General features: G+C 54.0%; 10 protein-coding genes across 10 annotated transcripts; 5 read left to right on the forward strand and 5 right to left on the reverse strand.

The window, feature by feature from the left end:
- Positions 1 to 96: 96 nt before the first annotated feature.
- On the forward strand, positions 97 to 1,314 carry MSY001_0832 (uncharacterized protein; the record flags this gene model as incomplete). Its single annotated transcript, XM_018885922.1, has 1 exon — positions 97 to 1,314. One exon carries the CDS (start codon positions 97 to 99, stop codon positions 1,312 to 1,314), a length of 1,218 nt encoding a protein of 405 aa, XP_018739447.1.
- Positions 1,315 to 1,413: 99 nt separating this feature from the next.
- MSY001_0833 (uncharacterized protein) lies at positions 1,414 to 3,020 on the reverse strand (the record flags this gene model as incomplete). The annotated part of the gene is made up of 3 exons (XM_018885923.1): positions 1,414 to 1,433; positions 1,587 to 1,641; positions 1,722 to 3,020. 3 exons carry the CDS (start codon positions 3,018 to 3,020, stop codon positions 1,414 to 1,416), a joined length of 1,374 nt encoding a protein of 457 aa, XP_018739448.1.
- Positions 3,021 to 3,319: 299 nt separating this feature from the next.
- Positions 3,320 to 4,423, reverse strand: MSY001_0834 (uncharacterized protein; the record flags this gene model as incomplete). The annotated part of the gene is made up of 2 exons (XM_018885924.1): positions 3,320 to 4,097; positions 4,125 to 4,423. The coding sequence occupies 2 exons, from the start codon at positions 4,421 to 4,423 to the stop codon at positions 3,320 to 3,322; spliced, it is 1,077 nt and encodes a 358-aa protein (XP_018739449.1).
- Positions 4,424 to 4,440: 17 nt separating this feature from the next.
- On the reverse strand, positions 4,441 to 5,027 carry MSY001_0835 (uncharacterized protein; the record flags this gene model as incomplete). The annotated part of the gene is made up of 4 exons (XM_018885925.1): positions 4,441 to 4,623; positions 4,650 to 4,805; positions 4,840 to 4,952; positions 4,976 to 5,027. 4 exons carry the CDS (start codon positions 5,025 to 5,027, stop codon positions 4,441 to 4,443), a joined length of 504 nt encoding a protein of 167 aa, XP_018739450.1.
- A 2,681-nt stretch (positions 5,028 to 7,708) lies between these two features.
- Positions 7,709 to 8,422, reverse strand: bE1 (putative homeodomain transcription factor bE; the record flags this gene model as incomplete). Its single annotated transcript, XM_018885926.1, has 1 exon — positions 7,709 to 8,422. The coding sequence occupies one exon, from the start codon at positions 8,420 to 8,422 to the stop codon at positions 7,709 to 7,711; it is 714 nt and encodes a 237-aa protein (XP_018739451.1).
- Positions 8,423 to 9,081: 659 nt separating this feature from the next.
- bW1 (putative homeodomain transcription factor bW) lies at positions 9,082 to 9,739 on the forward strand (the record flags this gene model as incomplete). Its single annotated transcript, XM_018885928.1, is given in 2 exon segments — positions 9,082 to 9,639; positions 9,656 to 9,739. 2 exon segments carry the CDS (start codon positions 9,082 to 9,084, stop codon positions 9,737 to 9,739), a joined length of 642 nt encoding a protein of 213 aa, XP_018739452.1.
- A 1,748-nt stretch (positions 9,740 to 11,487) lies between these two features.
- Positions 11,488 to 12,945, forward strand: MSY001_0838 (uncharacterized protein; the record flags this gene model as incomplete). The annotated part of the gene is given in 2 exon segments (XM_018885929.1): positions 11,488 to 11,608; positions 11,621 to 12,945. 2 exon segments carry the CDS (start codon positions 11,488 to 11,490, stop codon positions 12,943 to 12,945), a joined length of 1,446 nt encoding a protein of 481 aa, XP_018739453.1.
- A 151-nt stretch (positions 12,946 to 13,096) lies between these two features.
- On the forward strand, positions 13,097 to 14,079 carry MSY001_0839 (uncharacterized protein; the record flags this gene model as incomplete). Its single annotated transcript, XM_018885930.1, has 2 exons — positions 13,097 to 13,111; positions 13,153 to 14,079. The coding sequence occupies 2 exons, from the start codon at positions 13,097 to 13,099 to the stop codon at positions 14,077 to 14,079; spliced, it is 942 nt and encodes a 313-aa protein (XP_018739454.1).
- Positions 14,080 to 14,082: 3 nt separating this feature from the next.
- Positions 14,083 to 18,498, reverse strand: MSY001_0840 (uncharacterized protein; the record flags this gene model as incomplete). Its single annotated transcript, XM_018885931.1, has 1 exon — positions 14,083 to 18,498. One exon carries the CDS (start codon positions 18,496 to 18,498, stop codon positions 14,083 to 14,085), a length of 4,416 nt encoding a protein of 1,471 aa, XP_018739455.1.
- A 255-nt stretch (positions 18,499 to 18,753) lies between these two features.
- MSY001_0841 (uncharacterized protein) lies at positions 18,754 to 20,820 on the forward strand (the record flags this gene model as incomplete). The annotated part of the gene is made up of 2 exons (XM_018885932.1): positions 18,754 to 18,768; positions 18,799 to 20,820. 2 exons carry the CDS (start codon positions 18,754 to 18,756, stop codon positions 20,818 to 20,820), a joined length of 2,037 nt encoding a protein of 678 aa, XP_018739456.1.
- Between the last annotated feature and the right edge of the window lie 1,358 nt (positions 20,821 to 22,178).

Genomic DNA, 22,178 nt, shown 5'->3' on the forward strand with positions numbered 1-22,178 from the left:
CGACACTTCAAAGCACGTGATGTATTCGGCCGAAAACCTCCACCACGCAAACGCTAGGCTGCACGCCACGCCACGCCAGCGACGCCGTAGCGCAACATGGGTGCAGGCGACTTGAACGTAAAGAAGTCATGGCACCCGCGACTTCAAAAGAACCAGGAGAAGGTATGGATGCAAGAGCAGGAGGCGGAGGCAGAGCGTAAAAAGCTCGAGGAGCTTCGCAAAGAACGCGAGCAAGAACGCCAAATGCAGGAGCTGCAGCGTATCCACGAGGCAGCCGGTGGAAAGCGTCGCCCAGAGCGCGTTGAATGGATGTATGCTACGCCTGCCTCTAGTAGTGGGCCCTCGGAGGCGGAACTGGAGGATTATCTGCTGGGCAAAAAGCGGGTGGACAAGCTGCTCCAGGGCAACGAAGCTCAACAACTCACGCGGGATGCCGTGCCGATGGCCCAAGAGGACCCAGATGAATCCAGAGCATCCCGTGATATGGCCTTGAAAATTCGTGAAGACCCCTTATTTGCTATCAAGAAGCAAGAACAGGCGATGAGGGAGATGCTCATGAAAGATCCCACGCGATTGAGGCAGATGCGGGCGCGGTTGGGGCTATCTACACCGCGAGATGGACGTACATCCTCGCATAGTACACCATCAAGGAGCCGAGACTCGCGGGACAGGATGGGAGTGCGTGATACCTATGATGGCGGTCGACGAGACCGCCACCGACACTCCGACCGCGGAGCTCGACACCGAGATTATGACCGACGAGAATACCACCGCCACCGTGACTATGACCGACAAGAATACCATCGCCACCGCGACTATGACCGCAGAGATCGTGACACTGATCGCAAAAGTCGCAGAGATGAGGAGCACCGTTCCTACCATCGCGAACACTCGGAGGATGATCGCCGGCGATCTCGCATCCGACGAGACGATGAGAAGGATCGCGAACACTCTCATCGTTCTTCTCGCCGCCCATCCAAGTCGCCTGAGCGGCGAAGGATGACCGAGGCTGAGCGCGAGGCCAAGCTAGCCGAAATGAGGCAGAATGCCCAACAAATGACTCGAGAGCGCAATGCCATGTTAGACCAGGTGCAGGCGCAAGAGAAGAAGACTCTCGAACAAGAAGAAACAGAGCGTAACAAGGCTCGTGACAGTAAACAGTGGCAACAAAACGGTGCGCCTGGGCGAGCAGCATTTTTACTGGACCAGCAGCGCGACTTGTGGGGCAAGCAAAGTGGTGGTATGGATCTTCATGAGCGTTTGCGTCGCAGCCAGCATGCATTGGAGGCGATTCCCCATGACACGATGGGCTGAGCCGATAGTCATTATAGAATGTACACTATATCATTTCAATTATTTGCTCTTGGATCATAAATTGCAAAAAAAAAAAAAGTTATCATCAACAGTTCGCACTTAACCGAAAGCATAACGGGCTTTAGAGCGAAGCCAGGGTCCATATTTAAACAAGATGAAGGGAATCGGCCCCAGCAGCAGTGCAATAAATGCAACCAAAGACGTCGCCCAATGTGGGTTCAGTCGGTTGAACATTTGCGCTCCATACTATCATGTAAGTGACCAGAACATACCAATGGAAATCCGAACCCGAAGACCGAACGTGCCAGTGTATTGGTTGACATAGCGCTGGCCGTCCGGGATTTGTAGGCATCGCCCAAGAAGGCAAAAATAGAATACTGTCATGTCAGTGCCGCTAATTTACACACCTTGACACAGTAAAAGGCTGCTCCATAGGCAGCGATCGCCATGATGGGTGACCAGATCGATATTGACGGATAGCAAGTCCAAGCGAACCAAAACAATGCCATAACAATCAGAGGTGAGCCCACCAGTGCGCATCGCAGTCGCTCCTCGGGTGGCAATTTACCGGTTGGGCTGGCCGCCCGCTTCTTCATATATCGACGGTTCTCAAAGAGCACAATGCATACCGCCACGACCACCTCGGCAGCGAAATAGGATAAGAACACCATGGAAGATTGGACAGCGTTCAATCCATGAAGACCTCCGAAGACAATGGGAAAGGCGACAAAGAACAAGTATAGTGTCGAATAGAGGAATCCAAAATAGAGGCTGGTGGATAGAACCATGGGCTCGTACAAGATCATTTTGAAGGGTACCAAGAGCCATTTGTCCACAAACTCTTTTGCATTGAATGAATGCAGCTCCATGGCAGACTTGTAGTTCTCGTTACCTGTCTGTTGGCGAAGGCGTTTTGCCTTTTTTGTAAGATTGAAGTTCTTGCTCGTCTCCTTGAGGGTAAATATGGTAAGCACAGTGAGGAATCCCTCGAGAATGCAGCATGCCCAGAGGCCCCAGTGCCAAGACGCTTCTTCGACGTGAACCCATGCACCAACGAGGGGACCTACCGCAGGACCACCGCTTGCACCAAGAGATTGCACGGCCATACCAAAGGCCAACAAGTCCTTGTCGAACATGTTGGCAAAAATACCGCTGCCCACAGCGAGAATAGCTGAACTAAAAGTGCCCGCGAGAAAGCGAAAAGCAATCAGGCCACCAATGTTAGGAGCCAGTGCGCTTGCCATCTGGAAAATAGTTGTTAGAAGACATGAGGCAATAAGTATTGGACGCGTCCCGAACAGCTCCGACAAAGGCGCCCAGAGGAGTGGTCCTGCAGCGAAACCTCCGACGTAGATGAAGACACCGATCTTAACAACTTGGATACTTACATGAGTTGAATGCGAAATTTCCTCCATGAGCGTTGAGGGAAGCGATGAGGCAAACGTGCAGCCAGTGTTGAGCATAAATACGAGCGCTGTCAGGTACAAGCGATAGGTGATGCTCCAATTAAAGGGAGATTCTAGATCATCACCATCCCATGTCACGATGATGGCCTCCGGATTCGCTCGCTTAAGTTCATCGATGTCGTCATAATTCTGTGGTGCCTTGCCAGTCGTATGCTCGTCATTTGATTTCTCAGTAACTGCGTCCGGCGTTAACTTGGCATCTCCTCCGCCCTTTTCCAAGTCACTTTGACTCGAAGACATGGTAATAAAGCAAGGGATAGTTTAACGGTGGATCTTGGAGTGTTTCCAGAGGTTTGGATCATCCGATTTAAGGCATCTTGCCAATGCCACTGTGGGGAAGTCTAAATCCGAAGTGCAAAATTATTGGCCTGTCGATCCTCGTGCATCAATTTCCATTAGGGCCGAGAGCCCCGACGCGGAGGGTGGGTATCACCCATGTAAAACTGAGTTCCTTGCATGCGGACAAGGTTAAGGAGTACAATAGAGAACAAATGGGTATCGTACTCATTTCTATGGTGTTCCCACTGTTCACAGACGCATTACGGGGAGAGATGCGAGCGATCCTGATCGTCATTTTCAAATAGCACCTTAGATTCATTCGGCTTGTCATAATCGCCGAAGTCGTCATCGCTTCCGACCGCGGAGTATTCTGGCTCCGTAACATGCACTTGATGTGCACTTTCATCCCTTGGGGTGTGAGAAAGCTGACGGAGATGTACAGATCCGACCTCCTCGGCATCCTCGTCTAATTCTTCATGCTCCGATCCGATTGTGTGCACGTCAAACTGCCCCGCAGCGACATCCTCGTCCGTAGCCAGTTCGTCTGACATAGCCAGTCGCATATTGTTACCAGTTGGTCGCCAAGACCAAGCAATAAGTCCAAAGACGACGAAATACAGGAGAACCAAAATACCCTCCAAGAGGAACCAGCGGTACTTCCAGGATTCTTCAATAAAGTCGTTAGTTCCGGTAAAAGCAATTAAACCAGTGATACCAAAGAAATATAGAGTGAGGAAGACAACAGCACCAAGCAGAATAATCTGCAAACGCTTGAACATATTCATCTTAAATGTCTGTCGGCGTTCATGCAAGTCTTGGATGGTGCTTTTGAGTGAGGAGAGAATCCACATGTAGAATACCGTCAGAGTAAGAGCCATGGGGAAGATAAATAGCCCCACCCAGGCATTGGTCGTGTCCAGTAAAACAAAAATGATGCCAATCGAGTACATGACACTGAACACAAAGTGCAGGCCTGTCAAGGCATATACGCGGGTAATGACGGGACCGATGTTAGGCCTTACAACACCGTAGCCCATCCTGACGGTTAGCGCTGATTGCACTTACGAAACAATGAGCAGAAGGAAAAAGGACATGCTGTCCCGAACCGACTCGAGGATGTTAGTGAATACTAGCAAAAAGCGGGCAATGCTAGTGACACCTGGACGGCCATCAGCAGCTTCAAAGTGCCTCAAGTCAACGGGATAGGCGTTGTAGTAGCGGTAAAAGAGCCATTGACAAGCCATTTCGATCACGAGGAACATAAGCACTGCCGACACAAAATGTTGCACCGTGACAATTTGGTCGCGGTGCTTGTAGCACATGAAGATCCAGCCGACGCTCAGCACCACGCATACCAGCGTCATAAATCCGTAGAACTTTGTTAGTAGGGTGAACGTACGTAAAGCTTTGGATGCTCTGCCGCTGGAAGGTGGCCAGCGAAGCGATTATGATACACCACTTCTCCATGAAACTGGTTGATGGTAGAGTTGTGAACAGCACTCACAGGTACGCGAAGAGGCGCAACACCCATACAGTAGTAACCGGATCGATTCACTGGGTACGTCTAGGTGAATAGAAAAGGTTACGTACCATGGCCTTAGTCTCCATCAACCGCTCACCAAAGTCCATCCTCTCTTGTTTGATAGACCACACAGAGGACCCATCTTCAATCAAATACATATTTAACTGATCTGGCTTGCATAAACCACGCTGCTGCACCGTGGGTGTACATAAGTACGTCTTGGACTGCGATACACATTAATTTCAGAGGCATACGTACAATATGGCCATACTTGCCCCCGGATGGGTCGTACTTGCCAATCTTGGAAAACTCAGAGATTTCATAAATAATAGTTGTCACCAGGCCGCTACTGTTGGGGTAGAACAGTACTGCTGTCAGTCATCGACTGTCCTACCATCAATACTGGTGTTTGGACCAGCCCAAACACCACTGCACGACTGGCGCATCTCTGTCTTATCCTCAAGTCTCTCAGAATACGCTTGGCACACGGATACCAGTGCGAGCACGAGGCAGGCTAGGACCACCCAACTCCGACAAACGATCGCCTGCATTCCGTGATGGTGCATCGAATGGGTCCGTGGACTGTGGAGGTACGCTATGGGAAGCCGTCACCGCTGACGACCCAAAGCCGGGTAGGGCGACTGGAGGAGCGACTGCACGGTTTCTACGCCTGGCCAAGTGGGCATTGACAGAGTTACAGTGGCACAAAAGCTTGACATGGAATTACAGCGTCGTGTGCGCCGGTGCAAAGTCAGTTGGCCAGTGTGCTCAGGGTGGTAGTAGGTCGAGGTGCGCTGGGTCATCCGTTCTGTGCGCCATAGATGAAGCGATACGGCCCCTTCTGGTGTGAAAAGCTGAACATGAAGGGGCAAAGTCGGCTGAGAAATATCGCCTTGTTCCAGCGCCTCGAAAGCGCTAGTGCCACTTTCAGCGGCCCGACAGCGAGACACGTGGTCCAAGTACGATGCCAACGGGGTGCCATCGAGGGCGGAAAGCCGCAGTGGCGCTTCCTTGGATAGTGTCACTCGCATATCCACAGGAAGCGTGGGACAGAGTACGTGTGCATCAGCGTGGCACATCCACGTAGCGCTTTGCCACACAGGTGCACCTTGGATGCCCAGCGTCAGAACCAGATCCACCGCGCCGTGGTCTAGAGCCATGCGATAATAGTAGCATTCTAGCTCCTGTTCGTCAAACTCGAGTTCTGTCCAACGGGCCAGAGTGGGTGAGTGCTCCAAGCAGCTAGGTGGCGAAGTAGTGAGGAAAAGCCCTGGGCTTTCTAGCGAGGGTATCGTGCTTAAGTCGGCCGGTGCCTGATCCCATAGCAGGTGACCAAAAGAGGTATGGGTGTTTTGAGTCCATTCTCCATCGACAAGGGAGTTAGAAACACAGTTCGTCTTACTGCTTATCTTTTCCGACAAATGTTCAGGGAACTCGGTGGTGGTTTGGGAGAGGGGCACCAAGTGTAGGGGAGCCTCAAGTTCGTTCCCTACGAGTCGGGACCACGCGCCTTTCCGCAGTGCATAACATGAGAGTGGCTCTGCCGCGGTGCCAGGCGAGTAGGGTAGGCTTGATAGGAAGGGAGTTTCGCCGGCCTCATATGGTGAAAGAAGCCAAGTGTCTGGAGCCTCGATGGAAAGCGTATGAGACTGTTCTTCTAATAACATGCGCGCCTGGTCGGCTTGTTCTTGTTTAAGATAACGCAAACATATCTCTGGGCCCTCCTTCGCCACATGGCACTGAGTACGATAGCTGATCCAGATCAATAGTTCATCAGGCGCTTCAAGGTGCAGTCGCATGGTCTGTATTGACTGTTGGAAGTGATTCAGCCATGCACGCACTTGTTCAGCAGCCCGCGGGTTGCCCGTAATAGTGACACCAGTCTGTAAGTCGCGTTTGTCCATAGACGCATTTACTTGTGTGCGGCGCAAAATGTCGAAGAAAGAGCGACTCTCGTATGATAGCAGGAACACATCGCTGATAGGCAGCGGCAGAAAAGTTGACTTGGCGTCGATAGGGGCATCAGGGTCCCGCAGCTCAAAACGTTGTTCCATAAACGCTTTTACCAGTTGTGCTTTAGGCATGGATGCCCGCACATCTTCCAATTTGGCATCGCGTGCTAGCTGATAGAGCTGAGGACGGGTAAAAGAGTCGTTGATCCGATTGTATGTCCGAGTCCATACAGCGGTGGGTGTATCTGTGCGCTTGTGGCGATGCGCCGCTGGACGGAGGAAGTCGAGTGCTTCAAGAGTGGGTGAGGCATTCTTGTCATCCGCATCACGTCCCAAGTCCCATCTAGGTGTCTCGCTAGGAGTATGCAAGGTACGCAGCCAGCGGGACTCAACTAGCCACCTCGGACGCGCGAAAGCAGCGCGCATGGTGACAGCGTGAAAATCAGCAAATATTCTGGAGCGAGAGAAAATCGAAGCAACTCCACCGCCAAGGCTCGACGTGACAGGGTATACGTTCGTCTACTAAGGTAAATCTATAGATGCCCTAGGGTCTTTTTAGCTTTTTTGGATTTGGATTTCTTCCTTGGAGGTTCTTCGACGGTTCTCTCTTTAGCAGGCTTGGAGCCAGTTTTGGACGATTCCGCTGCATGGCTATCATCAAACCGCGTGTGCGTGCCTGTGGCCGCAGACACCATGCGCTTCACTGCGTCGGTATCCACACGCTGCTTTGGCTTTTCTTGTGGATTTTCCGTCTCTTTCAACTTTGGGAAGTAGGCTTGCACTCGCTCCAACTCTCGATGGACTGGATGTGATGCCGGATCAACTCCTTTGCTTTTCAGGTACATCCATATTGCATCCAAGTACACATAAGATGCGGATACCAGCGCTTTGGCCGCCGATAGCCGATGATGAAGTGGGACTTCTGCATCGGCTGCCCGCGCCTTGGCGTCTTTGGACTCGCAATCTTTCAAGATTTCAGCAAGTGGACGGTCAAACGCAGTTTTCACACTCTTTTCGACAGCATCAATCTCCTTCTCTAGTTTGGAAATAATGCCGGACGGATCTCCGACAGTGTGTGCGTACGACGCCATTCTCGCGTCTAGCACAAAATGGCAGGAGGCGATGGATCAATTTCTGGTGTGCATTACCTCCACTACAGACGTTTGGCTTACCGTTCACAGGTCGCTCGACGTGCCGATCACTTCCTCTACCCAGTCGCCCACACGCTCCTTTACACCATAGCGAATGCGCTCGACGATCTTTTTCCATTCCGAGTACATTTTTTCTAGCTCATAATCATTCGCATTAGGCATGTACTCTTTGATGGTCATTCTTGTAATCTTACGTTCTTTCTTGCCGTCGCGTATCTTGGTCGCGCTTACGGGACCGATCCCCGAAGACCAGTAACGGGACGCATGCGTACCCCCAACAGATGTTTCGAGAGCCCAAACCAGCTCCAGCATCTTGGTTTTGTCGCCTTGGGCATAGCGACGAAGAAACTTGGTCCACCCAGAGCGCCGGCGCGTGTTAATGAACCAGAGCACAACCTGATTGTACTTTAATACCTGTGACTTGACAGCACCCTGGCGATTTGTCGTTTTTAGGATTCTCAGCTTATCACTCCGTGATGGGAATGGATAGCCCATATTTTTTAAAAACCAATCGCGCATCTGTACAGCATTCAGACCCGCATCGCGTCGCTCAGACGAAACAAACGCTTGTGTCAGCTTGATAGATTCCTTTTCCAGAATGGACTGGATTTCATCGCTCGTAGATTTCTGCAGCTCGTCCATCATAGCACGATGCTCGTTCAATACGAGCTTTAACTGCTCAATTCGCTCGCCAATCGACGCCCCCAAACGGATGGTTGGTTGAGATAATTGGCCCATCTCGAATAATCGAGAGATGGTGCTTTTCACGTCCTCTGACATGACCCGCAAGCGTTCATACTCTGCCTCACCAAAATTACTTGCAAGAGCATCAAGTACGGCTTGTTCGAATTCAATCAACAGGTGTCGTGCCGGATCCTGGTCGATATAAGGCATGATGAGTCGATGGAGACAATGTCGCTGGAGGCCTCCAGCTCCCACTCCTAAATTCACACAAAGACTTTTGAGTCAGGATCCTGCAGCTGCATGCACGCCCAGGCCCAGCCTAGCTCTATGCGCATCGCGACATCGAAGATTTTAGTCCAATAAAGAGGATTCCTGACAAAAAAGTAGCTTACTAGATGTCAAACAATCCGATCGAGCATATCTGCTAGGACCCAACATTATCGGCCATTGGAGCCGGGGGCGGTACTTCTTATATAGGAGCTGTGTACCCCCCAATGAGGTTCAAATTATATTTGTATATGAAAGCACATATGTGTCAGCATCCTCTCCAGCCTGAGCTGTGGACGACCCTATCATGTCCACGTCATTGCGACGACCGCTGATGGGATTGGAATGGTGAACACCGCCAAGGCACAAAGGCGCCTCCACTTGCGCTCAGACCCTCTCGTATCAAATATAAGAACTGCCGCTAGCCTTGATCATGTCGTCTCCCAATGAGCCAAGAACTAGGTTTTGTAGAAGCGTGCCTCTCTATGCTCAAAAGCCTCAGCGCTTCGGATGAGACACTGCTCCCCAGTCCGGGGATATACTCCCCACTTGCTGAGTTGAATCTTCGTGACATTAATGCCGTGTCATTCATGAGTGCTATTCGAGAAAGACCTCTTTCCAATGATGCTCAAGTCCTCTTGATACGTTTGTACGAGCGTGTTTTGATCAAGCTAAAGGGTGCTTCCATGGAAAAGTTCACTCAAATTCAACGTCGTTGGGGCTCCGCTCGCCGTCGTGCGCTCCCTCGTATGGAGCAGCTATTCAAGTTGCAGTGTCAATTGGCCGCTACACGTATGCAAGACGCACTACTAGGCATTATAGACGAACGCTTAAAAAACTTCCAGGACGCTGCAAACGAGCCCACAGATGCCCACCGTGGACACAGCCCGAAAGCTGTGGCTATATTGGAGAAGGCCTTTGAGCATGCACCCAATATTACACAGGCCGAGAAGTACAAGCTTGCTGAAGCAACTGGGCTTCAACCACGCCAAGTCACTATCTGGGTATGCCTCTTTCTAGCTAACAAGCAGTTTCAAAATCGACGGAACCGACGATCGCACACACGTCGCTCAACCACGGTTGAACCGTCGCCCGCTTTCTTAACATCTAAAACAACTTTGGGTAGCCCGTCGAAATCTCCTTTAAATTTTGTCAAGTCAGAGATTGCCTGCGAGATTGACGCAGAGTCTGATTTTGGTTTTGAATATCAGGAAGGCGCCACACACTCTGAATCTGAACACGATAGCCAGCCCATGTCCAAGTTAGACGCGGAAAGTGATTATGAGAGTGATGGACGTTCTCAAATCGTCACAGAAATACCAACGATATCTCTGCCTGTCCTTCCATCAGTGAGTGAGTCAAGCTCTGATCCAATCCATAACTATGTTGGTGCTGAAGCTTGTGAAGATAATGTACTCGATGTGTGGTCCTCATCTATGCCTGTCACTTCTATTCTCGAATATTCGTCCATGTCATATCCATCTACGTCAAACTCCGACAGCCACACTCACGGTCCTGCTGCCGTACTATTTTGCGGAGGCTCGTCTCAATTCATGCAGACAGGCCACTCTGCTTCCCTGGACGATGAAGGTCAGTACCTCGTTTTCAGCCCCGTGGACTCTATGCCCCGCTTGGATTTTGCTGACCTGAATCTCAATATCGATGCCCTCGAGGAATGCTTTGGACTCTCCATGGAATCTGACAACACGATGATACGGGTCAGAAAATTCGAACAAGAAGAAGTGCGGACAGCTGAATATCTTTGCTCTAATCCATTCAATGTGACGGAGGAGCTAGAATCCCGTGCTACCGAGGAAGACTGGGACATATCATCGATAATTACCCGGGAATTGACTCGCTCCCTTGACGGTAAAGAGATGCAAGATCTTAGTGTGCGTCTTGAAGGTATTTCTTCCACCCGGAGTAACATGGAGGAAGCCCACCGGAGACTCTTCCAGAGTTATCCAGTTAGTCCAATGACACCATGCCTCCCACCCTATTCGTCCTTATCTCAGGGCTACGTCGCGCCTAGCACTCAAAGCTTTGAACCAATGAATATAACGTCACCCTCGTTAATGGAATGCTCCCATTGACTAGAATCCATTTTCTTCCACGTCCACGCCTGATACGATCGTCTCTCAAATTAGGCTAGGGTCGACAGCCATAGATAGGGCTGGACCCTGGTGTTCCATAAAGCATATTTCTACATGCCATAGCTTATTCTTTATGCATAATATCCTGACTTGTGCTTCGTCGTGGCACACCATTAGACTATTTTATGCTTTACGTTTTCTAAAATCATGCAGTTAATACTTCATCATAGTTTCAAAGGCGTCTTACTTGGCAATGCAAGCACCCAATTCAAATTATGGTGAGCAAGACAGTGCTCAAAATGAGAGGCTATACAGGCCTACGGTGCTCACCTTGGCGTGATTCCTATAGTTCCTCCACAGTCTTGGGTGCTTAGTTCTTGCAATGTACTCTCTGATTGGCCCATCACCACACTCCGTCTCTTCGATGACGTGCCACTTACATCTTGCTGCAGGAACACGCCGTGAATAAAAGAGAGGCTAGTTGAGAAGAACCGCTGTCCAGGCCATTCTAACTACCACAGCTCATCTTACTTCGACTCGAGGGCCATGGCGCTTGAGGATAGCCGCCAGACTCCGGGTCTAGGTGACTCGGAGAGCAATAGCATCGACAAGCTGCACGCGGATGTCGAGTTGCATCCCGACCCGTCTCCGGAGCAAAGGGGTCAGGAGACGTACTTGTCCGAATCGGGCGATGCGGAAAAGGAACCTCCCGTGGAAACTCACTACGATGAGCTACCGCAGGGTCGACAGCTAGGTACAATGTCTGCCATTTTCCTCATGGTGAACCGCATTTTGGGAACAGGTGTTTTCTCAACGACTTCAACGATCCTGAGCCAAAGTGGAAGTGTCGGGATGAGTATCATATATTGGGTCATTGGAGGTATTATTGCAGGATGTGGCTTTGCTGTCTATGCAGAATTTGCTATGGCCATGCACCGTAATGGCGGTGAGCTCAATTACCTGCAGTATGTGTACCGCAAGCCGAAGTACCTGATTGCATCCATGTACGCCGCCCAGGCCCTTCTCTTGGGTCAGGCGGCAGGTAATGCCAATGCAGCTGGCCAATACTTTATCCGTGCTGGAGGAGGGGAGACGACAGAATGGAACTCTAAAGGTATCGGTGTCGCTGTGATTCTCGCGGCCCTTTTCATGCATGGGACCATGCTTAAGTGGGGTTTAATGTTCCAGAATGCGATTGGTACCTTTAAGGTGGTTATTCTATTCTTGATCGTCATTACTGGTTTTGTGGCGTTGGGAGGTTATACCAAGGGCCCGAAGCCATATAACTTTGACAATGCGTTTGAAGGTACACGCAACGATATCTACGGTGTTTCATCGTGTATCTACAATGCAATTTGGAGTTATGTTGGCTATTCGAACCTCTTTTATGCGCTGGGCGAAGTGCGCAATCCTGCTCGAACTATGAAGATCGCGGGCATTGTGTCACTTATTACATTGACCATCCTCTACGTGTTGTGCCAGGTCGCCTACTTTGCTGCTGTGCCCCGGGATGTAATTCTGAACAGCAAGCAAATTATCGCGGCGGAGTTCTTCCGCTACATGTTTGGCGAGAGCTCGGCGAAGGCCCTGTCTGTATTTGTCGCACTCTCGGCGGTCGCGAATGTCTTTGCGGTTATCTTCGCCCAGGGACGCCTCAATCAGGCGCTTGGTCGCGACAATATTATTCCCTTCGCAAAAATCTTCGCGTCAAACCGGCCCTTCAACACGCCCCTCGCAGGTCTATCCTGGCATTCCATTGTGACTCTCATTCTCATGTTGGCGCCACCTCAGGGCGACGCTTACAACTTTGTATTAAACCTGTCGTCGTACCCCTTAAATGTGGTCAACTTCTTCGTTGGCATGGGTCTATGCTTGACCTATCTCCCTGACTCGTCGCGTTTCAAGCTGTCTTGGCTCCGTGGCTGGCGCCCCCCCTTCCGTGCTACCTTGCCGATCGCCTTATTCTTCACCTTGGTCTCTCTTTTTTTAATTGTCATACCATGGATTCCACCCAGCAACCCTGGCGAGGGTGAGTACAAATCCATGTGGTATGCTCTAGCACCTGCCGTTGCCTTTGCCTTTTTCGCTGGAGGTGCTATTTACTGGTTTGTGTGGTATATTTTCATGCCGCGGGCTTTCGGTTACAAGGTGGTCGAGACCAAGACGACCCTGCTTGATGGTACGCCTGTGACAGTCTTCGATCGTGAACCTAAATAATTGTATTATAGCATACCTTGCCGATTCAACTGGGTAAGGCGCATAGTGATTTATCAGCTTTCCCGTTCACAGCCACTGTGGAGGAGCTTCTTGCCACTAAACTCAAACAGCATGGCTATTCCTACTCGGTTTTTAGGCGGCAGCGCTGCGAATGTCTCTGTCGGATGTATGGGTTTGGGACTCATGCGATTCTCATGGACTAACCAGCCTATTCTTCCCGATGAAGAGATATTCGCGACACTCAAAGAGGCCGCGGACCGTGGGGTGACGTACTGGAACTCGGCCTCCTTCTATGGCGCTGCGGACCCCCTCAGCAACATCAAGCTCCTGGGCCGCTTCTTTGCCAAGTACCCCGAATATATTGATAAGATCACGATTGGCGTCAAGGGTGGCTTCCATGGCATAGGCGATCTGAGCCGGACAGACTGCTCCGAGGAGAATCTGCGCTTTGAGCTGAATGAGATCCGCAAGTGCCTCGGATCCAAGAAGATTGACATTTACGGTCCCGGTCGCAAAGATATGTCGCGTCCCCAGGAGGTCACTATGCAAACTCTCCACAAGCTGCAGAAAGAAGGTCTCTTCTCGCACATCGGCCTCAGCGAGGTGAACGGCGCCACAGTCCGTGCGTCCCATGCAGTGTGCCCTATCGCGACGGTGGAAGTGGAATATAATCCCTTTACGCTTGACATTGAGCACAACGATGTGATGGCAGCTTGCCGGGACCTCGACATCGCCATTGTTGCCTATTCGCCGCTCGGCTGGGGCTTCTTCACAGGGGCCACTAAAGGTGCCGCCGGCGAAGCTCTGCAACAGTCCCGAGGGATGTTTGAACGGTTCAATGGCGATAATTTCCACAAAAACGCTGCACTGGCCGACCAGATCGAAGCACTCGCCTCCAAACATGGCTATGGGCCCACCGAGCTCGTGCTGGCATGGGAGCTGCAGCAATACCCGAAGCTGATTCCTATCCCCGGCACGACCAAGACACCCAACCTTCTGAAAAATATTCGCGGCGCTCATGTGTCTCTGTCGCCTGAGCTGGCCGCCGAATTCCGCCGCTTGGTCAACGACTTGAGCGCTCAAGTGGCCGGTGGACGCTACAACGCGTACCTACGCGACACACTGTCTCGTTAGGTTCTATAGTGGCTTGTCTTGACCGCCCAGCAGCTTCCGGACCAGGGCAAAGATAGTCTCCTCGGCCGGCGTCCATGGCGTGCCAGGGGCCTGGAACGACGCTTGCATCATGCGTCGCAGCTGGTCGCGCAGCACTCGCAGCGCGACGAGCGATGCGCCATCATACGCTGCCATCCGCACACGGTTGTGGTCCAGCACCACACTCCTTGCCGTGTGCCGCCACTCTGCCTCACCACCCACAAGCAGGACCATGCGGTCGTCGACGACTGCTGTCTCCCATGCATAGAGGCGATGAGAGTACACGATCGAATGGTACAAGACAAAGTGCATCGAGGGGGCACCCAGTGCTTTGCGCGCATTCACCGAACTAGGATGCACAGTCGCCGGCTGGTTGTTTGTGAGTGTGCGCATCTGTTGCGACCCTTCGTCGACCACGAGCAGTTTCGGATACATCGCCGCCACAAGCGCAAGTGTGACCACCGAGGCATCCAGGCTGTGCGTATTGAGGTGCGTAGGAATGTCCAACAGCTTGGGCCGACCATGGCGCATACGCCGACGTGCGAGTTCGTTGCGCACACTGTGATCCACAGTGACAAACCCTGTATCCACGAGGTAGGCAAAGTACTGTTGTCTGAGCTCTTCCATTTGGTACAGCACATCCACACTGAGCGAATGCGCTGCGCAAAAAGCCTGTCCTTGGTGCCTCTGCACTGCCTGGCGCCATGCACGGAACATGGACGCCAGGGCCAAAAAGTCACTGTCGTGGGTCTGGAAGGCTAGGCGGCCACGACCCGCCTCACGCCCCATGCTCGTGAGGAAGGGCGACTTGGTGTTCAGTACAGCCGCGATGCTTAGCGCCGTGTCCAAGCACTGGAATAGCGAGGCAATTAGCAGGAACTTGGACAGGTGTACATCAAGTGGCATATGGCACAAATGACGTCCCAGCGGCGTGATTTGCTCCTGGGGCGTCAGCGCTTCGACCTCGACGAGCGAGGCTATGGCCCGCTGCACATTCACCGCCTCGGGGGGGTCTAGCGCCTGGGCAAGTGCATCCTCAATACTTGTGCCCACCTGCAGCGGCATCACCTTGAGCTGCAAAGCCAGTTCCTGTAGCGACAGGCGCAGCATTTCCGGCAGTGGATGTGCGTCCATATACTCGTCGTGGCGCTTGCGTGTGAACATGTGGAAGCACACACCATGCTGTACACGTCCAGCACGTCCCCGGCGCTGCTTGGCATTGCTCTGTGCCACGAAACACTCGACAAGGCGGCTGATCTTGCGCTTTTCGTCGTATCGCATTTCGCGGTGCCGACCGGTATCAATAACACAAGTAATATCAGGAATCGTAATACCCGTTTCGGCGATGTTCGTCGCCAGTACAACCTTGTGCTGGCCCGGCGGCGGCGGCAAAAATGCCGCACTCTGGTCCTCAGAGGCCACGCTCGAGTGTAGCACATGCACGATACACTCTTTTTGGAAGATGGCATGCTCACTCAGCATCTTGAGACACTCGCGGATCTCGCCCATACCTGGCAGGAACACGAGGATCGCCTGATTAAAGGGTACCCAGCGTGGATCCGTCAGCAGCTGCAGCAGCAGCAGTCCCATGAGCTCATAGTGAATCTTGTGCTCATTGAGCCTTGCCAGCGTGTCAAGCGTCTTGAGCTGGTACTGCTGCCCATCTGCGCCAGGGCCAACGACACCGGTGTCTTCCTCGGCGTCCATGTCGAGCTCGGCGGCCTGCACATCAACCTTATTCAACTTCTCATCCTGCCGAGCATAGGGCGAATCGGGCTCCAGCGTATAGTCACACATTTCCAGTACATCCTCCAGGAAATGCACATCGACCGGAAACGTGCGGCCAGGCACCGCCAGTGTGGGGCATCCTCCAAAGTACGCACTGATTCGTTCCGCATCCAGCGTTGCCGACATGAGCACAATCTTCAGATCGGGCCGCCTTTGCATGAGTGTCTTGAGCACAATCAGCAAAAAGTCCGACTCAATCGTCCGCTCGTGCACTTCATCGACAATAATGTGCGTGACCTGGTCCAGCACAGACGACTCCAACATACGCAACACAATACCTGTCGTCGCATACACCAGGCGGGCTTGCGGTCCGACTTGGCTCTCGAGTCGTATGGCATAGCCGACGAGGCTATCGCCTGTGCCGACAGACTTGGGCGCCTCACCCATCTCCTGCGACACACGCTCCGCCAGCGAGATGGCAGAAATACGTCGAGGCTCGGTCACGTAGATCTTGCAGCGCTCGCCACGCGCAAGTGCATCCTCCATCAGATACGCTGGTAGCTGCGTAGACTTGCCACAGCCCGTTTCTCCGCTCAGCACAACCACTTGGGATGCATGCACACTCTCCAGGATCGCCGAACGCGCTTGGAAGATGGGCAAATCGTGGCGTCCAGGAAGCATGCGCTGGTAGGCCTCCGACGCTACACGCGCTTCCCACATCGCAGCGACGGCTGGGTCCGCATCACAACGCCGCCCCTGGATTGGTGCATGGTCCGGCGTTGTCGGCGCCTTGTTGCGTTGGATACCCTTGGCGCTGGGCCACGCGCGACTCGCACGCCGCTGAAGCAGATGCTGGACATGCTGAACCTCATCGCGCAAAAACGCATCCCGCTGTTCCGCACGTCGCGCCTCCAGCTCGTCCCAAATATCCCGGAATCCTGCGCCTAGCAACCGCTGTGCCCCACGCTCACGCCCAAAGCAGTTGAGAGCAATTGTCGCGGCGTAGTCTTCCGACATGGCGCGCGTAGCACAGCCCTCCCCAGTCAGCTTGAAGATATCCATGAGCGGCGGGAGTCCGCCTTTGGTCGTCCAATGAATCTCCAGCTGCGTACGGTGCACCGCCCCCGACGACAGCGGCACGTACTTGGTGCGCGCATGTGGATCCACATGCTTCAGCACATCAGATAGGAGAGAGCGGGGTGTCCGAGCGCCATTCTGAGCCGGGATGTTGCGCAAATGCACGGTCGAGCCTTGCGCCTCGGTTGGCTCATCCAAGAGTCCCAGGCCCTCGTCTAGCATAGCGCCAATTTCGTCATCCGAGGACTCTGCCGGTGTCTCTTCCTGCTGTACCTCAGGTGCTTGTGTATCTGGCGCCTCAGTGGACGGCTTATGTAGCAGATCCAGCTCAGCGCGGCGGCGGCGCTCTGCTGCCGCTTCTTCTTCACTGCGACGCATCTTCTCCGCTTCCTCTGCTTCTTTCTGGCGCATGCGTTCACGGAAACGCTGCATCGCCATGGCACGATGGAATTGCGGCTGAATCTCGCTCTGCTGCAGCAGATCGTTCGCCCGTTGAGACAGGCGCTTAAGCTGCTTCTCCGTATCTTCATGGCCCAGTGCCTGCGACAACTGCGCGTCTGGACTCCCACCAAGAGCCTTGCGGCGCCGCGACCGCTCTTGGTCCACTTGCAGCTGGAGGATACGGCCCGTGCACCATGCCTCGATGGGGTGTTCCACAGTGTCGACGCACGGGGCCTCCGAGTCGAGCATGGCTTGGCTCTCGCGCACTAAATTTTGCGCCGTACGACGAAGATGCTCCATCTGCTCGGCATCCACATCCTGCAGACGCACCTCGGCTGGTGCGTTGGCTCGTGTGCTTAAGTCGGCAGGCGCCTGCGTCTGGCGCTCAATGCGCTGAAATTCATAGGCGGGATGACTAGGAGGAATAGATGGGTCCAGCGCAGCGGCCTTGGCAACTGGTGTCTCCTGCGGTGTCTCGACATGAAATTGAAGCTTGCGGTATTCGTCCGGCTCGAGCCACGCGAGAAGCCACGCCACGCAGTCCTCAATCTCCAAAGTCGGTGCATGCTCGATAACAAGCGATGCATGCGTGCGTGAGAAGCCGAGAGAGAGAAGCAGTTCCCACGTCGTCAGGGCATACTCGAGGGCCTTGGCCTCCGCCTCGGGTGGCGCAGAGATGCCTAACACCGACTGGAGGCGCGCGTCGTCGCCCAGCTCACTGGGAAAGGGCGGCACAAGCGCTGGCTGGTCATGGCGTGCCCACGACAATGTAGCACTACACACCTCTGGATCAAAGGAGATAGACGTGAGTGACTTGGCAAAGCGCTGCTGGAAGCTGATTATTTTGGTGCGCCGTAGCGTTTCTTTTTCGACCTTGGGATATACAAGCTGCACAAGATTCTTCAAGGCCTGCCATTCTTCCTCTTCTGGGCAGTATTCGCTGTGCCCGGTCTCGTTCTCTACTGGCGCGTCGCTGTGAACTGCCTCGGCGTGTCCACTGGCGGCCTGTGCGTTACTTACGAGCTCGGCCTTCGGCGTGGACGGAGCAGGCGCTTGTTTCTGTGTATCTGGCTCCGTCTGCTTCTTGGGCACAGACGTGGTGGCAAAGCCACGCTGCACTGTGGCTTTCAGCTGAGGCTTCTTCTTTTTCGCCATAGGCCACTGCCCTGGCTGATGAGGGGGAGGTGCGTTCAGTGGTGGAGGCTGCCTCGCGAGTGGCGCGCCCGATCGCAGGCAGCGTGGCCCGATGGGTCACGGACGACGCTCACTGCGCTTTTCGACCGGCTCGCTTCGCTGTTCATGGGCGCTTCCTCTGTGGCTGAGCATGCCATCCTCGGCGACAAGTCATCCATGAAGCGCGATGACACGCCGGCTTCGGAGTCGTCGCCTGCCCCCTCAGGACCTGCGGCCATGTCGCGCTCGTACGTGTGTCTCGCTGACGCCAGATCCTCTCAGGCACGTAACCAGCCTGTGAAGCGCTATGATGGGGAGCCCCTCACACGCACAGATGTACAGCATGCCGTTTTATGCTATCTCTTTTCCGATACGCGCCGTGTATTCACGAATCCCCGTGCCGGGTCGCGCGGAGCGCCCATGTCGACGTTCATTCAGTCCGTGGCCAATGCGGAGGATATGCCGCTTGCGGTGAATGCGGATCCTGACCGCCACGCACTAGCCAACTCGCCGCGAGCCGTTCAGGCGTGCGTGGCATCTGCAGTGGCAGGGCCGTTTCCCACGTTCGTGTGGCCATATGGGCAGTCGGCCGGCTCGGCGCGGCGCGCGGACGAGACTGACGAGGAGCGCGCTGCATGGGAGGCGCGGCGCACCGAGTACCTGGAGTGGCGCGAAGCGACGTACCCGTCATCGATCACGCCCGAGGCGGAGCTGGACGAAGTACCACCCTCGCCCTGGGCGCACCCGGGCGCTGAAAAGCTCACGTTCAAAGAACTGTACATCGAGGCGCTGATGAACAGTAGCAAGTGCACAAAGAGCATGCGAGAAAAGTGCTTCGTGGATGAGGAGTATGCTGAGGACTTTTCCAAGGTGTGCTTGCTCGTGAATGTTGGCCGCATTAATACAACGCTGGCCTTCTACCCGGAGATGAAGACGATCTTGCGCAGCTACCACCCTGTGCCATCCCTACAAAAGAGCGAGAATACGCGGCGTAACATGCAAGATGCACCGCGCATGAAGTCGCTGCTCAAGGCCGTGCTGCTTCCCTACGAGCGACCAGGGGGGTCAGGCACCGCCTCGGCCTCGGCGCGGCACGAGGAAGGGGAAGACACACTCGAGGTACCTGGCGACCTCGATGAGCTTGCGCGTCGCCGCCGTACGCAGAATCGACCGCCGACCTCCGTTGTCACGCTGATTTTCCTCTTAGCGAACCAGGCACTTGACGTCACGTCTATGCACTTTCCCGCGCAGGTTGATGCACACTCGCTCTTTTTCCCACAGACCGGTCGGCCCATCTCGGCGAAGCAGCGGGCGAATGCTTTCCTGTGGCTACTCTACCACTACCTTGAGGGGCCTGCATCACTCCCACCCGGTGCACCGGGATCAGAAAATCCGTTTGACGACGATGTGTCGCGAGCTGCGCGCGCCGAGGCGCATAAGGCATGGGTGGAAGGTGGCTCTTTGCCACTCGATGACGCGCATCCCACATGGCGTGGTATCCCGAACCCAGAGTATGCGCGCTGGCGCGAGCAGAACGAGCATCTGGTTGATGCTAGCGACGCATCGTCCCGCAAGCCTCCGCGGAAGCGTGGCGCGGATGGCGACGACGTGCCGGACGTGTCTCCCTGCCCCGAGACGCATACACATCGCCTGCTTATCCCGGCGCTGCCATCTATGGCACCGGAGGCGTATGCCAAAGAGGACGAGGATCCACCAGAGGAGATTGAATGGGGCAAACGGATGCAGGGCGAGCGCAGCGCATTCCTTGTTCGGTTCGAGGAGGAGGAGCAGGCCAAGGTGCTTGCGAATGGCGGCGTCGTCGATGCCGCGGACGACGAGCGCGCAAAGAAGCGTGCGCACACCAGCACACAGAGCTGCTATCCCCTGGCTAACATCCTGGCGAACGCTGCCGCAGCCGGGTCCAACAATGGCGCGCTGAACCGTTCGCCAATCGGCTTCGTGAAGCGCGCGCGTCTCTCCTCGCGCCTCTCACAACCGCGCGATGGGCCACTAGGTGCGGACGTGGGTGACGTATCACATGCTTCGGGATCAGCTGCCGTGGATGCCAGTGGAGATGCTGATGCATGGCTAGCACAGGCCCCATCACTTTGGGATCTGGACTTGGCGCCGGCCAATGCAGATGCACCTCGCACGTCGCTACTTCGTGCGCAGTGGAAGCGTATCCAGAAAGCCCCCGATTACGACTCCGACACTGACGGCAAGCATGACGACGAAGAAGTTCTCGCACGCACTCTGCTTGTCCTGCGTCGCTCACGCGAAATCCGCGGCGACGGGCCGGTCTAATGGCACTCTGTTCCGCACACTTTACTTTGTGCACCGCCCGATACGACAGCTGCGCCCTCTTTGGCACTCGCGTAAAGCTCTTGGGCTGATGCATTTCATGCGGGGCCCATGGTGGCTCCCTTCTTCCACCGCGTGTTATGCATGGCCCTCGCACGGCTAGGTAATGTAGAAGAGCCCGCTCACGCCCATGGCTGGCGCTTCATCCTTGATATGCCTTTACGCGCACAATCTCAGTATGGATAGCGGTACGTAGGCCGCTCTTTATCTGTCCGGTCCGACAAGTCCACTGCGAGCTGCGCAGCCTGATTCAGCGTGGAGTCATGCGCCGCCATATGGCGGTCTCTTTGGTGATTCATATAATGATGGATCACAGACACCGAAATCATACACAGCATACACACACAAAGAAACACGATAGTAATATATTCTCCGACCATAAAGTTGTGGTCGTACGGATGCGGCCCAATGAGCTGGCGGGTCAGACACTGTCAACGTACATTGCCCACACTCGACCCCAGCTGGAGGCCCACATTAAACACGACACGCTTCGTCGTGCCAGATACGGTAGTGCTTTGCCACGAATAGAGCACGGGTGCGGGCAGCATAAAAAACGACACCAATGCATATCCTGTTGTTAGCACAGCGTACGCACCCGCCATCCGGCCTGCCTTGTTAGCAGCAGGAAGTGCCGCCATCATACTACCTCCCGCAATGGATACGAGTAGACTGGTCACAACCACAATGTCTTGGCGCTTCAAAAAGTGAAATCCAATGGCGGCGAGCCCGATACACACGACCATACCGCCTCCCAGTGTCATACTTAGCAGTGCCGACTGCTTATTATCATAGTGAAAGCTCTGGATAATCAAGTTGCCAAACGTGTAAATTCCTCCATTCACAATGCACAGAGAAGCAAACGCCAAAAAGTAAATGTACAAGCGGATGTCCAAAAGTGCCTCGCGCACCTGGTACCACTTAAAGGTCGTGTCATGGATACCGGATTGGTTCGCGGCAATATGGTATACAGCAGCCTTGCGCTCCTCTTCTCCAAGGTACCTGGTTGTGGCAGGCGACGAAGGCATCAGAAACAGGCACAAAACACCAAACGCCATGGTCACAATGCCGTAAATAAGATACAGGCTCTGCCACATGGCCATCGTGGACGGCGGATGCACTAGCTCACTGTATGTGGCTGCTCCTGCCACGATCCCTGCGACACCATACATAGAGTACCAGAAGCTTGTGCGAATGATTTGCTCATCCCTCGTGTAGAAACGCCCCATTAAGAGGATGAAAGCCGGCGGCAGTGCAGCTTCCATAAAGCCCAGGAAGAAGCGAACACCCAAAAAGGCACCGTA

Source organism: Malassezia sympodialis, genomic scaffold, assembly GCF_000349305.1.
Source record: "Malassezia sympodialis ATCC 42132 genomic scaffold, msy_sf_4, whole genome shotgun sequence".
Classification (NCBI taxonomy): Eukaryota; Fungi; Basidiomycota; class Malasseziomycetes; order Malasseziales; family Malasseziaceae; genus Malassezia; species Malassezia sympodialis.